Source organism: Plectropomus leopardus, chromosome 23 (genome assembly GCF_026936395.1).
Source record: "Plectropomus leopardus strain MGB_pleo_1.0 chromosome 23, ASM2693639v1, whole genome shotgun sequence".
Classification (NCBI taxonomy): Eukaryota; Metazoa; Chordata; class Actinopteri; order Perciformes; family Serranidae; genus Plectropomus; species Plectropomus leopardus.
In genome coordinates this window covers 5843768-5859296 of record NC_142198.1, presented here as the reverse complement: position 1 = coordinate 5859296, position 15529 = coordinate 5843768, and the positions used below count along the sequence as shown (strand labels likewise).

Here is a 15529-nt window from a genome sequence, read left to right as displayed (position 1 = left end):
ATTAAAAAGTCATTATCAATAAACCTTTAAAAAATGGGAGCAAAACGAAAGTGTTGCATTTAAGTTTTTGTTGCATGTAGATTCTGTTTTATTCTGTTAAATGGCACCGTGCGCGCTCTTGTTTGAAACTACCAGAGTCTACAATATGCACAGAAATGCATGAAATACGTGTTATTTTAAGCCTAAGCTCCACTGAGCTATCCTTCCGATTTATTTACTTCCTCTCTGTTTTTAAGAATCAACCACCTTCAGCAGCACAAACACACGGCACAAGACAAAGACAAAGAGGTTGGGACATTCGGCACTCAAAGGGTTAAAGAATCATCACTTTGATGGGACCACATTCGGCACTTAAGCCGCTTGTCGGCGGAAAAAGCTGCGCCCAAATGCTGCAGATAGACTGATTACTGAACAAACACTTCAACAGTCCCTTTAACTTTTAGTGACTTTCATGGGGGGATTCTTTTTCTTTCTTTTCTTGGAAGTCCAGGAATAATTTCGTTTTCATGAATGATTAAATATAGTCAATGCAGATTCACATTCAGCCAACAAAGACACAGGAAAGAAGCAAAACGGAATCAATAGGCTATTTACATGTGGTTAGGTTATTGGGGGTTATGTTGGGTTATTTGGGGGGTTATTTCTCTGAAGAGATGCAGCCCCAGTTTAAGGTGCTTTGGATATGGTCCCCTAGAGATCTGCAATGCTTGACAATGGCGTCATTATTGGAAACTTGACAAAAAATTGCTAATTATTACACAGTGAACTGCCACAACTGTGCAAGCTATGGTGTAAAATTATGGCAAATATGTTTATATATTCAAAAATTGTCTCATTTCCAGGTTAATTTTCAGACACCAATTGAGAGAAGAAATAGTGGAATGAGTCATGATATATCAGCCAATTATTATTATAAGTAATGTTAAATTTGCGTTGGATTAAAGGGGACCTACAGTTTTGTGAAAAGAGCCAATCACATTCACCCCTGCTGCGTGGCACTGCACCTCCTCCAGAGTGGTGGTTAACGGTAGGTTAGGCGGTTAGATCATTAGTGGAGTTAAAGGGATTTTATTACCTTTGTCGAGTAGCCACTCGTCAACTACCCGACCGAGTCGGTATGGGATTCTTTGTCTAGCAATAGCCAGGCGCTCATTATCAAAGTTCCCTTTAAGAAATTTGGAGAAGACAAATTAAGAGAGGTTACAAAGAGATCTGGAAGTTGAAAGGTTAGAGGTTAGAAGGGCAACATGGCAAAGGTTTAGCAAGTTATGTACTTTAAATCAGCTTTAGTTAGGACAGGAAGAACTTGAGGATGTGTTTTTGGGCTGGTTTGTTTGGTTAGAAATGTTACCTTGAGTTTAAGTGTTTTTTTTTTTTTTTAAATGTACTAACAAGTTAAACAGATTTATGAATTATTTAGATATAGTATGATTTGTAGAAAGTCATGATAGCTGTTCGCAAAGCAAATACACATTAGAAATCCATTAGCAGTAGAATTAAGCTAGAATCACACACAGAACCAGCAAACATTGAACAGAATTATTACATTATGAATGAATACAGCAGAAAAAATGACATTTCAAAGTCAGCAATAAAGAGCAAAAGCAAAACATTGTTATTTCACATGAGCACGAGATAATCACACAGTACTAAAACACATTTCATGGTTGTTTCAAGGAAGACATATTTTAGTTCCCGTTGCACACAAAGAGTTTCTGATTAGAATATCCTTTCCTCCCAAATCCGACAACAGGATGGCGTTCTGCCCGTGGAGCATCACTTCACTTTGAATCCTCTACTTCAACTAAAGCGAAAAAGGATTTAGTGAAACTGTCAGCGCTGTTTTTCTCATTTTTTTTCCCCTCCCTTATGCATTAATTGAGCACTTCTCAGTGGCACTTGGCAATTAGCATCACTTCATCAGCGTGTCAAAGAAGTTTCATCGCCGCTGCGCAAACTTATTATCCCTCACTTCACTTCAATCAACCTCGGGGTCGTGCTGCGTACATCTCCAGCACTGTCAATAGAGACAGAGCTGGAATTAGGGGAGATGAGGGCTGATGGTGGCCAGGCTGGGGGTTTGATGAAGTCTAATGTGGTGGCAATGTCAGAGGCTTAATTAGGATTTATTGTCTATGTCAAATGGCAATCGCAGCAGATTACAAGCTATGCTAGCACAGTCATTCCCAAAAAATGGGGTCAGGGAATCCCCAGGCATCCTGAAGGAGGGACAAAATTCTGGGGGGTTCCCAGAAAATGAGGAACATGCTGTTATGATTTGAATTCACTGCAAATTATCCAATTTACAACATTTAAAAGTGAGAAACTAAATCGAAAATGTGTCACCTGCTACAAACAAGGTGATATAATTCAACTCTAAGTGCTCTAAATAGCTTAAAGTATGCTTGAAGTGTACTTAATTACCCCCCACAACCCTAAACATCACAGAACTCATAAAAATCCTGCTACTCATCCTACAGAGGGATTAATATGGGAGGATGGGGGCGGTGAACGCCAAATAAGCGGCACTGCTAGCTACCTCCTGGCTGGTGTGCAGTGCAGATCAGCCATGGTTAATGTTAGCTGAACAATGGAGACCAGAGGATGGGCAGTGGGCACCATATTTCCACATATTTATGTAGCTGGCCGGCTGTCTAACAGCAAAGCCAACAAAAAATAAAAGGGAGGACATTTACATTATTAAAAAACACCTAAAAATGTCACCACCTCGAACTGGATAGTGCTTTAAAATTTGGTGCTAAAGCTCACTGAGAGAATGGAGCACTGGTGTAAAAATAAAGGCGTCCTGTATTTCAACATGGTTTTTTTTTCTTCACTTAAAAAGTAACCAATTAGTTACCCATTAATAAGTGTCAGGCTATCGAAAGCAAAATAAGCTAAAGCTGACATACCTAATTTACTAAATAAATTGACGCAGAAAATGCAAAACATGGTGCATACAAATTCACCAGAATGCAGGAAATTAAGTGTTTGTGCCCCCCCCCACCCCCAACTCATTTCATGTGTGTCGGCCAACATTGAAAAAAAACAAACAAAAAAAAAAAGACTCCATGATGAACTGTGCTCTTACCCTAAATCAACACTGAACAAAATCTTAAAAGTCTCTGAAAGCACAATGTGAGCAATTTGCCATCGGCTGATGAAACAGTCTGCGGAGAGACAAGTTAAAAACACAGGGAGAGTTTGGAAACCAAAATCTAAACTGTAAACAGACGAGCTCTGAAGTATATCCTCCATCCTAACTAGTACACTTTGATTTCGCTCCCCCCCACTGCTCTGTGCTGCTGCAGTGATCTAAAATAGACCACCTCTCAGTTCTGCAGTACCTACTTCCACTCCCCAGGGGTCTCTCTACCCACGCCTGCCTGCGCAATAATGGCTCACGCAGGCTGAGGAGGTGTGTGCGTGTGCATACTGTATGTGAACAGTTGTTTGTGCATGGGAAAGAGGGGCTGCCATGGAAAAAGATAATGAGGACTGAGCAGAGAAAAAGGGAGTGGAGTGAAGGATAGCTGGTAGATGGACGGAGAAGCATATAGAGGACGAGCAGCATGCGAGAGTAGGTGGTTCCAATGTAATGTATATGACTCAGTGTCATTTATATGCTGCACATGGAGCTCTGTGTGCAAGCGAGGGAGAATCGGGTGCAGGTCATATGCAGGAAATTACATGCTGGTGGATGTTTTCATCTTTTTATAATATATAATTGCCAGTAATGATGCTTTTTATTACCTGCAATAATATCTCAATTAACCCTACGGGGGGTGGAGGCTTTTTTCAAAAAACAATTCACAGTAGTTTCAACTTGAAACCATTTGTAGTGGCAGCAAACTGTACTGCAGTATGTTACTAAGACCAATCACATGCATGTACACTTAAGATTAGTGAGGTACAACTCTGCCCTCCGGAATGGCGGTGCAGCAATTACACTGCACCGCGCAGACGAGCCTGTTTTAGAGATGACATGGGCACTCTGCAGCAATCGCTGAAGTTGAGAAGGAGGAGGCAGACGGAGAGAAGACGGGGAAAGATGGTGGGGAGGGGGATGAGAGGGGTAAGTGGGTGGGGCTGTGGAGAAAAGGCGATCAAAATAATAACAGAGTGAAAGGAAAATAGTGGGAGGCAGCAGTCCTTAGTGAGATGAATCAATCCTGTGTGCGTGCATGTTCTTCTCCTACTGCTGCATCTGCTATCTCGTCCACAAATCTGACTAAGCCTCCTCCCTCTTCTAACTTTTTCTTGTCTGAATCCCACTGAGACGGCCGCTTCCAGTAATCCTGTGAAGGGTCCATTTTATCATCCAAGTAATGGTTGATCATGAGTATCGACTGGAGAGAGGGAGTTCTCCCTCTGGTGGCAGCAGTTAGACACTACCAGGAAAATACCCATTCTCTTCCTCCTTTCTTCCTCTATGGAATGTTTTTTTCCTCTTTTTGCTTCCATCACTCTTGCCTTAATCCATTTCCCTTGTGTTATTCACTTATTCATTCCTTCTCGCTCACTGTTTTCCCTCTAATCGCTCTTCTTCTCTGACTGTCCTTTCTTTGTTCTTAAACAATCATTCATCCACACTTCCTTCTTATCTGCCCCTCCGAGCCCCATTCTTTCCTCGCACCTTCACTACCTCCTCCTGCATCCCAATTCCCTCTTTTTCCATTCTTATGCCTCCGCACTGGTGATAGCCATGGCCAGAGGCATTGTGTTTTTGGGTTGTCTGTCCATCCATACCTTTCTCGCAATATCTCAAGAACACCTTGATGGAATTTCTTTAAATTTGGCACAAACATCCACTTGGACTCTAGGATGACTTTGATAGTCAAAGGTCACTCACAAAACATCTTTTGGCCATAACTCAAAAATTCAAAGGCAACTTGTAACATTTTAGTGATCATATCACCAAGTTCAAAGTTACTGTGACCTTGTCTTTCTTGTGAGAGCTATATCTCAAGAACACCTTAAGATAATTTCTTTAAATTTGACACAAACATCCACTTGGACTCTGCAATGAAATACAAAATTCAGTGGTCATAGGTCAAAGTTCAAGGTCATTGTGAATGTTATATTTCAAGAATACCTTGAGGGAATTTCCTCATTTCCTCAGGGGACTTCTTTAAATTTGGCACAGAGGTTTATTTTGACTAAACAATGAACAGATAAAATTTTGGTATCCAAAGGTCAAGGTCACAATGACCTTGCATCCGTCCCACTCTTGTGACTGCCACATCTCAATAATGCATTCAAAGAAATTTCTTCAAATTTGGCACAAACCTTCTCAGGGATATAATGAACTGATGAACTGAACTGAATTTAGTGGTCAAAGGTCAAGGTCACTGAACTCACAAAATGTGTTTTTGGCCATAACTCCTGAATTGCTATGGTAACTATGACAAAATTTCATACAAATGTCAAAAAAATATGATGTACCGATGACATTTCATGTCCAAAAGGTCAAAGGTCAACTTCACTCCGACATCATAATGTAAATTGTTTTAGTGCAACTTGGTTGGCAGAGGCATACAACTCCAAGGTGGTAATTCTATTATTTTCTTTCTTCTTATGCACCTTTCTTCTTACACCCCCTGTTCCTTCCTCCACAATTTCCTCCTACATTCCTCTCTCTTGGCCCCTTAAATCCCTCCTTTTGCTTTGTTCACCTTCACTCCATTTAATCCCTCCATCCTTCTTCATTGCCTGGTAACAGAGTGAGTACATTACTAGGAGATTAAGTGTGGTACATTGTGACACAGGCACTGCCATCCATTACTATACACACACACACACACACACACACACACACACACACACACACACACACACACACACACACACACGTGTAGTAGGGGAAGTAATAAATGCTAAGAGTGAAAAGTGTGTACAGTATGCAAATTTGTGTGTGTTCTTTCCCTGGCAAACACGAGTGAGTGACAACATCCTCATCAACAACCCAAAAATGACGGCGGAATCGACAAACAATGGTTTTGTGTATCTTCTCAAAACAAAAAGATGGACAAGGGAAAGAAAAGTGGGGAAGTGATGGAAACCATGGAGAGCAGAATGTGATGTGATGAATGAGAAGTATGCAGAGCGACGGGAAAGTAATCCGGCAAAAGTTCTGTTGGACAGGTTTTTTGTGTCATCCACGCTGCACTGTCAGAGAATCTAAATTCCTCCGTGTCCTGCTTGTTTGTTTGCATCTGTTTGCGCTCGGATCCTTGGAGAAATAAGTCATTCTGAGTGAACCAGTGAAACTTCTCCCTTCCCGCTCTCCTCCCCACCAGCTGAAGCCTGCTCTGCATGAGAATGGGGGGATAGATTAAACAGCTGGGCCCTTGTCTTCTCCCTCACCGCCATTATCGCACTCGCTCTGCTCCCAAGACTATTCCCTTTGCCTGATGTGAAAGACGCTGAGACAATGCCATCGGACCTGGAGCTCACGGAAATCCGATATACAAGAGAGAAAGAAATAAACCAGCAAATCAAACTGTGGCCCCAAACTGTTGAGACTCTCTTTAATAGCCAACCTTAAATAATGGACATAAGTAGCTGCAGTATTTTTATATAGCGATTATCATTACCATAAAGGGACCCCCCCCCTTTTTTTTTTTTTTTTACATGTCAAAGTGAGAGCACTCGTCAAAGGGTTTTCTCAGCTTTTGTTTGAGAGTTAAAAAAAACTGTATAATTAAAATGCTACAATCTTGGGTTACTGGCGTTTAAACACTGTGGGTGCTTATCAGTCAGGGAGTGTGTAATTAAAGATGCTATTGGTTGCACCATGGGAAATGTAGGATTCTAGTGTTTTTTGAGCTTGACCCGGGCCTAGGAACCAGACATGTCTGCAAGCTCATGTTTAACCCTTTGATTTCTTTCCAAAACATGGGAAAAAGGCAATGAGTAAAAGGAAGCTGTCAGCACTCGCCGCTAAGCCTTAAATATGATTTATTCACACACAGCAGGCAAAAAACGGACGCATTTCAGCACTGAGCTTTCTTCAAAGGCAATGAGCAACTTAAGAGGTATTAACCCAAAAATTAGCAAAACAATGTAAACAAAGTTACCTAAAAACAAAACAAAACAAGGAAATTAACTCAAAAAAAGCCTAAAATTAAAATAATAATTCTGCAAAAAGATTTATATATATATATATATATATATATATATATATAGTTATGACAGCTGAAATTTAAAAAAAATTAAAAATGTTTTTAGGGAACCCTCCCCCCACCCCAAATTTACCAATTTCCGGCACTTTGTGAAAGACTTCTTGCCAAGTTGGTTATTGCCCTTTTTCAACATGGGTAAAAGAAGCAAAAGAAAAGAGCAAAAGAAAGCAAACAAATTTGCTCAGGGATTTGAAGGTTTTAGTGCTTGTGATGTAAAACGTCTGAAAATGCATATTACATGGGCATGCTTGTACCATTGTAAACAGGAAGAAGACAGTCTACTCTGCGGTTGCTCGCTTTATTACAGAAAATTCGACTAGATTCGAGATGCTAAAAAACAAGAAATGTTGTTGCTCGGACTAAGGATGAGGTGAAAATGTCAGAAAAAGTAACACTAGTATAACGTGGTCAAGGCAGCGGAAACTCATTGGGAGGCCTTGTAAAGCAAATACTGCAACATATGGTGGAGGGAGCTAAGGTAATAGGAAAGGAGTAAGTTACCCACATAAGAAGAATCAAATCTCATAAAGTATGTGGGTCTAGCTATTAGGGGTGTCAACGTTTACAATTTTTTCTACACGTGTAAACGGGACTTCTAACCGACGTGTACCCGGTTACACGATTTATGATCTTTTTCTATCGCAGTTGCGCTATATAACCACTAGATGGTTCTGTCTCCATTCAAATACCTCCTAATCTCATTAAATCAAAGCCATTCCAGTAGTTAGTTATCGGACAAAAACGTTTATTCAGCGAACAGAACTTAAAAAGTAGGCAATCCATCTCACCATTTAAGGCTTAGACCTACTTATGACAGAAAGTAAAATGAGTTGAAAATAAAATCATCAATTTTGACAGACAAGAAAACGTACAAGTGAAAGCTGGAAAAGGTTTAACCTTCTTTTTTAATCATTGTTTTAACTATTGCTCACTTTTGTACAATATATTTTTTTAAGCTCCGCTTGTTCATCGCTTGTTGCTTGTTGTCCATGTGGCCCCGAGTCAACTTGAAGTGACGCGACACTGGCTGTGGCTGCGTTTTTTTTTTTAATATCAACGTAACATTGCCACCTGTGCATCTATTATGTATGCGGATAACTGCATTAGTGGGAACATTTAAGTGTATAGTTAGTTAATGTTATTATCTTAAGCTTTCAGGTAACATTATCACCCCTAAAAATACTATTGGTGAGAAATGAACGAGGAGGAGGAGAGGAAAAAATGACGTGTAAATGGTTATTGATTTTTCTGAACGGTTATGATTTGTTATCCGTGTACCCATTTACACGTGTAGATGTTGACATCCCTACTAGCTATGTTACTTTGGTTTGACACGTTGTGACTGATAAGACCTGACCAAGCCTACGTGTGTCCACATTATTCACTGTAACAAATGTTCCTGTAAAATTACGGTTAACTACTGGCAGCTGTAGTTGTCGGCATCCTACCATTATTTACACTGTCAAAACCATAAATTACTTACACAGTATACTACTGATAAATTTATTACAGTATCCCAGTTTACAGCAGAAATATCGGTTCCAAAAAGCTTTTTTTCCCAGCATTTTGAATAAACATTATTGTTAAAATGTAGTTGTATTTTTACAGCAATTTGTTAAAAGGTCTCTGTTTCTGCTTGTCCAGTCTAAAATCATGATAACGTGATTTTGGGTGATGCCCCCTTACCTATACAAGGGCAAAAATGAACCTAACTTAGTAAAGAGGAGCGCCATTGAGGTATTAGTAAAAACAACCAAGATGGCTACAGCTAATGTGGATCTTTCTGTAGAAGTCCTATTTTCAAATTCTGACGGCACAAATGTTAACACTTGTTAATAGACATATTGATGCTACACCATCACAGCTTAACTCTGACCGCTGTAGTCTGTTTTCATTTGTCCTTCACTCCACACTACACAATAATTTGTTTAATTGGTTGTACATGTATCCAATTGCATCCACGAGCATTTTAATCTAGAACTGTTGATAACTGAAAATAAAATGAGGCTCCAGACGAACCTGCATTTGCAATTTGGTCTGGCAATGTCTAGATTGACCCATTTAGGCACCAAAAATCAGGATATCTTGGCTGATGTTGTTTTGATTTGAAGCATTTTTTTAAAACTTTTTTTTTTCTTTTCTAGTATTTGATTTTGAGCAGGAGCATGTAAACATCATGTCTCATTAACAATAACCTAGGTGCAAATAATGTAGTAATTTTATATAATAATTAGGGGTCGACAGTAACGGCTTTTAAAAAAAAATGATGATTGCTGATTAATTAAAAAGTGCAAAGACAGTGTCAGCATGGGAGGAACTTTTACTTTGCAAAACTTCAGTGAGTTTTTTTTTATTTATTGATTTTTTAATTTAAATTTTCACTTGACTTTATAAAAAAAAAGTTGCTGGGGACTTGCTGTATTCGATGTTGAAAGTCACAATTTTGATTAAACATTTGCCAAAGGCATTTAAGAGTTTTGTGTTGGAGTTTGTTATATTCTAAGTTCTTAATTTTGACAGAAAGATTTTCATTTTTAATTGTTAATGCATACTGGTTACTGGTCTCATTAACTACTAATACTTGGTATTGTGAATACCAAGTATAACATTGTGGCCCTGAAAAACAATATTGGCTGACCCCTATAAATAATATGAGATAAAACAATAATACAAGTATTATCCCTCTTACAATTAGTGTAAATATTATGTGCTCATGTGCAGAAATCACAAAACATATATTTGCTGAAATCATGGCCCCAAATTTATTACTCACATTTTGGACTTGTATCAGTATTTCGTTAATGATCCACTATAGCTGTAATTCTACTATTCACCAGGCATACTGTATAATTGGTGGACATATGGGCCAAAAGCTTGTGTACTCTAATTATAAGTACATATAAATAGCATATGTTAAATGAAGACAAGCACCCCAGCTGACTGTGTGAAAGTTAACATCAGAGGCTGCTCCAAACTTATCCACACTAGTCATGTATGTTGGTCAGCCAACATGCCCGCGGCTCTGGACCCCCTGAGGCTCAGAACATCTGAAACACTGGTGGTATCTTAACTCTGGAAGACAGGAACCTATCCTGCGCCCCATGTTTGGTGCCTGGAGCATCGGCTGGATTAACCGCCATGATGGGACCCTTCCTGGGTAGGTATCACAGCTGCTGTGCTAGGGGCAGGGCAAGGGCACGCTGATTGACTGGCACCTCGGGGAGACACAAAGCAAGGTGGAGGATGGCTGAGAGACCTGTGCGGCGTGCTTGGAGTGTAAAGTGTCTTGTTTCTGTGTCTGTCTGGGAGATTCTTGTGTGCTGATAATCCACCATATGAATCACACCCCATTCTGTCTCGCTCCCTGTCTCCTCCTGTATCAGTACATATGTGTGCGTCTGTGTTCGTGCACATGAATGTGTGTGTGGAGACTCTCCAAGGAGCCAACTGTATATCATGTAGCTCTGCAGGCAGCCAGATGCCCTTGTACAGGACACCCACATCGGAAATCCATCCACAAGAATGGAGATTACATTGGAGACGATTGGCCACCAGCCATCCTGCTCACCCTCCCTCCCGCAGAAACCTCTCTCTGTCAAACTAGCCTCATTCTGTTTTTCATTAGGTAACTTTAGATGGATTGCTCTCATATCCACTGGATGTTTTGGAACAGATGGGGGGAAAGAAACCACTGACCTATGCACTGTAACCTTGTGCTGCTAAATACATCCTTGCAGAAATATTAATCTTATTAAGCTTTTCTTGTCTATTATTAAGTTTCGAAAGTACTGTTTCCTAAAAACAAGGGAAACTAGAACCGCCTCACCATTGTATTCCTCTGCAAACCTGTCAAGTTGCACTTACAGTTTGTGTACGTGTCTTTGAAAACAAATTCTGATCACTTCACTCTTAAGTCCAAGTGGACGTTTGTGCCAAATTTAAAGAAATTCCCCTCTCGGTGTTGTTGGGATATGGAGTTCATGGAAATGTGAGGGACGGATGGACAACCTAAAAACATAATGCCTTCGGCCTCGGCTATTGCCAGTGTGGAGGCATACAATTCTACCAGTGGCATTCAGATAGATATTTCAACATGTTTCAGTTTTGGTTTTTTTCGGGTGTCAGTAAGACGACAAAATAAGAACAAAAGGCTGCACCAAAATTAAGAAAAATACAGGTGATTGCTCAAAAAATCTTGGTGCACAGTCAAATTCTTTTAAGAAAATAAGACTTTAAGGACTCAAAAATGAATAAAATGTACACGAAAAGATGCCAGTTTTTGCAGTGCATCTTGTCTTCTGAACCAGAGATTGCAGCAAGTCGTGTTTCTTCATGTGTAACGCGCGGGTAAAGAAAGCGATTTATCTACCCACCGCGCTCCTTTGTTCAGTGTAAATACATCACCCACCGCTCGTGTCGGCACGCATTTGAAACAAATATCTCACTGTTTTAACAGCTCGCTCATCTATACAGCAGTTATCAATCCAACGTGCTCACCCCCCCCCCCCCCCCCTCATCCTTGCTTCGACAGGATCCTCACCACCTTTCATCTCGGCCACGGTGGATTTGTGCGAGGGTGGCTGCCGGAGTGAGCCAGAGAAAGCCCCACCACTCATGTGGAAATCAAAGTTGTCACTTCTCTAATTACCTAAAGCAATCTTTTCCCTCTCCTGCTCTGCACTACTTAGCTGTGTCTCCCTCTCTCTCTCTCTGCTCATCATTACTTTCCTCACTATTTCTCTGTTCTCTCTCTCTCTCTCCATCATCCCATAGCCACAGGCCAATAATTGGAGATACCTTCCAACTGTGCGAGATCCAATCGGAAGGAGTCGCAGAGCACCAGAGGCCCAATAAGGAGCGGCAGAATGAAGGGGAAACTGTCATCAGTGACAAGTGATTGAGCTGGATGACCTCAATTAAATCTCTGACTTTTTTTTCTTGCTGTTCTTTCCTGAATATAATGATGAGTAAAATACAAATGCAAACTATGACAAATGTCAGTTATGCACTGTACCAGATCAATGGCCTGCGAGGATGAGCAGTTCCAGGGTTCTGTTTGCTTGGGGGGTGTTAATATACTTCAAAAACTCCATCAATAAATGCAAAAAATAATGAGCATGTTTAATTTCTGTGTTAATTCTGCCAATGATATCACCAATGAAACAGTTATTCCCTCCTTTCTTTAAGTAAAACTAGCAGTAAGCGGGTTTCCATTACAGATTTGTGCAAAACTTTTTTTTTAAATGTTAATAAAACACAATTGTGAGATGACTGTGATTGCATTGAGTGACGTTATGTGACTTCTTCACGATAACATTCCAAGAAGCATGGCGATGGATGCTCGAAATATTAGCAGGTTTATTTCTATTGCAGCCACTGTCCTAGCCGTCGTTATTTCCAATCAACGTAGGCGTGATAACTGTAATTAAAATTCTAAGATCTGATCTGCATAATATAAGTTAAAATTTGAGTTGTCTTGGCAACATCTCTTACAGGTCATACTGTATTAGGCTTTTTAATATTCTGCTAATGAATTTACTTATTTATCTGGAATATTTCCCACCAGACATTTTGGTTGTTGAAATTTTTATCTGCTGGACAACTCTGCGTGATACTGGAAAAAAGCTGACATGTGCTGGCTAACAGGGACCCTGATCTAGACCGTTTTGTTGTGAGTTACCGAGTGTTTTAGATATCAGCCACAGAGATGTCTGCCTTCTCTCCCACATAATGGAACTAAATGGCACTCTGCTTGTGGTGCCCAAAGTGCCAAAAAAATACATATGAAAAATTCAACAATGTCTCCTTCCAGTATCATAGTTGCTCAGGATAATCCACATACCTTTTTGTGAGCAGTTTCATGTAGGAACTATTTTCTTTCTACCAAAGTACACCCACCAACAATATCACTGCATAGCAGGAAGTATGCTTCTACTTCTAGCTCACCTAGGAATACTGAGCTCTAGCTAACATCTCAGCTTAGCCGAGGAGGATGGCTTAAAGTTTACATCTCGTTCTGTCACGAGCACTTTCAACAAGGTTTGTGGATTATCTTGAGTAACCGGGTCATGATTTCCTGAAAGAGACATTGCTGTTAGGGATACATGACATTGAATATTTTGCTGATATCTGATATGCCAGTATAAAAACAACCCAATCTCTTCTTTAGTGGAATTAACATAATGCATACTCTTATCATGATGGCTCACCAGCAGATAGAGAAATTAAATACAATAATTTTATATCTATTTAATATTCATTTATTGTGCAATATATGAAAAATATGTGAAAATATATGAATATATGAAAAACTTTGTTTTGCACATGATGATGTTTTCAACTTAAAAATAAAAAAAATCTGTTTATCAAACCTGCAAATAATTCAGCATGTTGGCCAAGTCTGATGTTTCATTTGCTAATACTAATGATGTGCCGCTGTTATTGTTCATCCGTAATTGCTGTTGAGTTTTTCAAATGTATTTTTTTGGTGTTTTGAGCATCACAAGCCAAAGTGCTATTTAGTTCCATTATGTTGGAGAGATAGCAGACATCTCTACGGCTGATATCTCCAACACTCTGCAGCTCACACCTAAACTATGCAGATTAATACACAGCACTACAGGTAAGAGGGGAAAAAGCCCATTTTTAGTTTGGGGGTGTACTATCTCTTTAAATAGTAAAGAAGATAAACAGTAGCAGTAGAAATAGCTTTTTTTTACATCGTTTTTTAACATTTTATGCTCCTCAAATGGAAAAACTCACATCAGGTACTCCAGAGTTGGGCTTAATGGCAGGCTGTGATGTTGATGTTTTGCACTTAAGCATACTGCCTGGTGCAGCAGCAACAGTGCATATCGTAATTACCTTAAGCACCATTAATGACAGCAATGACAACAATGAAACTAACAGATAAATGAGCCTAGCTTACAGTATACAGTGGTGCTCCTCCTGAACAATAGGACAGTACAGATGGTTTCCAAGTCCACACTGTGCTCTGTGCATCACCCCACACTCTCATCCACCATCTCCTGCTCGCTGGACCATCAAAGTCACATAGGGCTGCTGCGATACTCCTCGCTCGGAGGCCCGAGCTAGTGAAGTGAAATCTAGTCCACGCTCAGCTAAAGTCCACATGCCTCCAGCCATTTGTCTGACTGTGTTGTCTTGTATAGAGTGCACCCCTCTCCCGAACTAATCCTGTTGCTCTCCCCTACTTTCAGCATTTTAACCGGTGCCGCTGAGTGCTCTCTTGCCAAAAGGGAAGCAGCTCCCCGCCTTACGCTGTATCTTTATCTTCCTCGGTTATTCACAACTCTCTCTCTCTGAGGTCACGAGATGGATATCTAAAAACAGTGGAGACATGATAAAGAAAGGGGGTAGGAGGAAGGAAAAAGCTTTGGTGACCCCTTTTCTTCAACCATTTATCCGAGGAGTAAGAACAATTTAACAGCTCAGTTGGAGGAGGTGGATGTGACCTCCCTGGCACAAAGAGTCTCTCCTGAATACACATCTTTTTTCGCTCTCTCTATCGCTAATGGTCAGCCTTCACGCTGTACAGATCCCTGAAACGCCTTGCAGAATGAAAACAGGGCTGACAATAGTCCTCTTTTTGTACCTTGTGTATCTTTCTTCTCCTGTCCTTGATTTATGATAGGTATTAAGTCGTGTTTCTGTACTCAAAATGAGTCGTGTCTCAGAGCATTTAAAGACATTTTCTTAGCAAGTAGTTATGAAATTATTACTGTGAAATGTGTGTATGTGCTTGCATGTGAGGGTGTACCATACTGTACTGGGTAAATGTAATCTTCCCTACTGTGATGCAATCCAATTTGTGGACTGCTTATTATTCAGTAACATGCAAAGCCTCATCCATCACAGCGGTGACAGCAGCCAGCCTCCAGCGTGCATACTGGATCTTGCCCCTTTTTTTCTAACCTTTTCCATCTCTCCCTCTCTTCATTGATCCTCTCCCTCACTCCATCTCCATCATTTTTCACCAATGCATCCCAAGCACTTTGCTTTAGAGTATTGCTTTTCCTCTCCTCTATCACCCCTGCTGTCGACGCCTCCATCCATGTTGCCACTTCCTCCTAATTCTCGGTCAGAAACTAAACCAAAATGACTCCTTTATGTTTGATCTGCTGCCTGTAAATACCGACGAGCCAGAACATTAAGTGGGGAAGAAAGACGGTGCACCGCGCGCTCTCGCTGGTCATAACGGCACAGTTATGAGGCAGAAAAATATGGAAATCACAGCCAATACGCTGCGATGGTGACAATATAACTACGGTTGTAAAATGCACACTGATTATCTAAAGCTTAAAGATGAAGTCCAAATGCCAAGT

At 40.3% G+C, this 15529-nt stretch overlaps 1 protein-coding gene across 3 annotated transcripts in view; it reads right to left on the bottom strand.

The window, feature by feature from the left end:
- nrxn2b (neurexin 2b) overlaps positions 1-15529 on the bottom strand; it is an 883386-nt gene that overhangs the window by 38934 nt on the left and 828923 nt on the right. For all 3 annotated transcript variants that reach the window (XM_088073122.1, XM_088073124.1, XM_088073123.1), the window contains one exon: positions 1076-1165. In XM_088073122.1, the coding sequence (XP_087929248.1) occupies positions 1076-1165 (90 nt within the window). The remainder of the gene's footprint in view (positions 1-1075; positions 1166-15529) is intronic.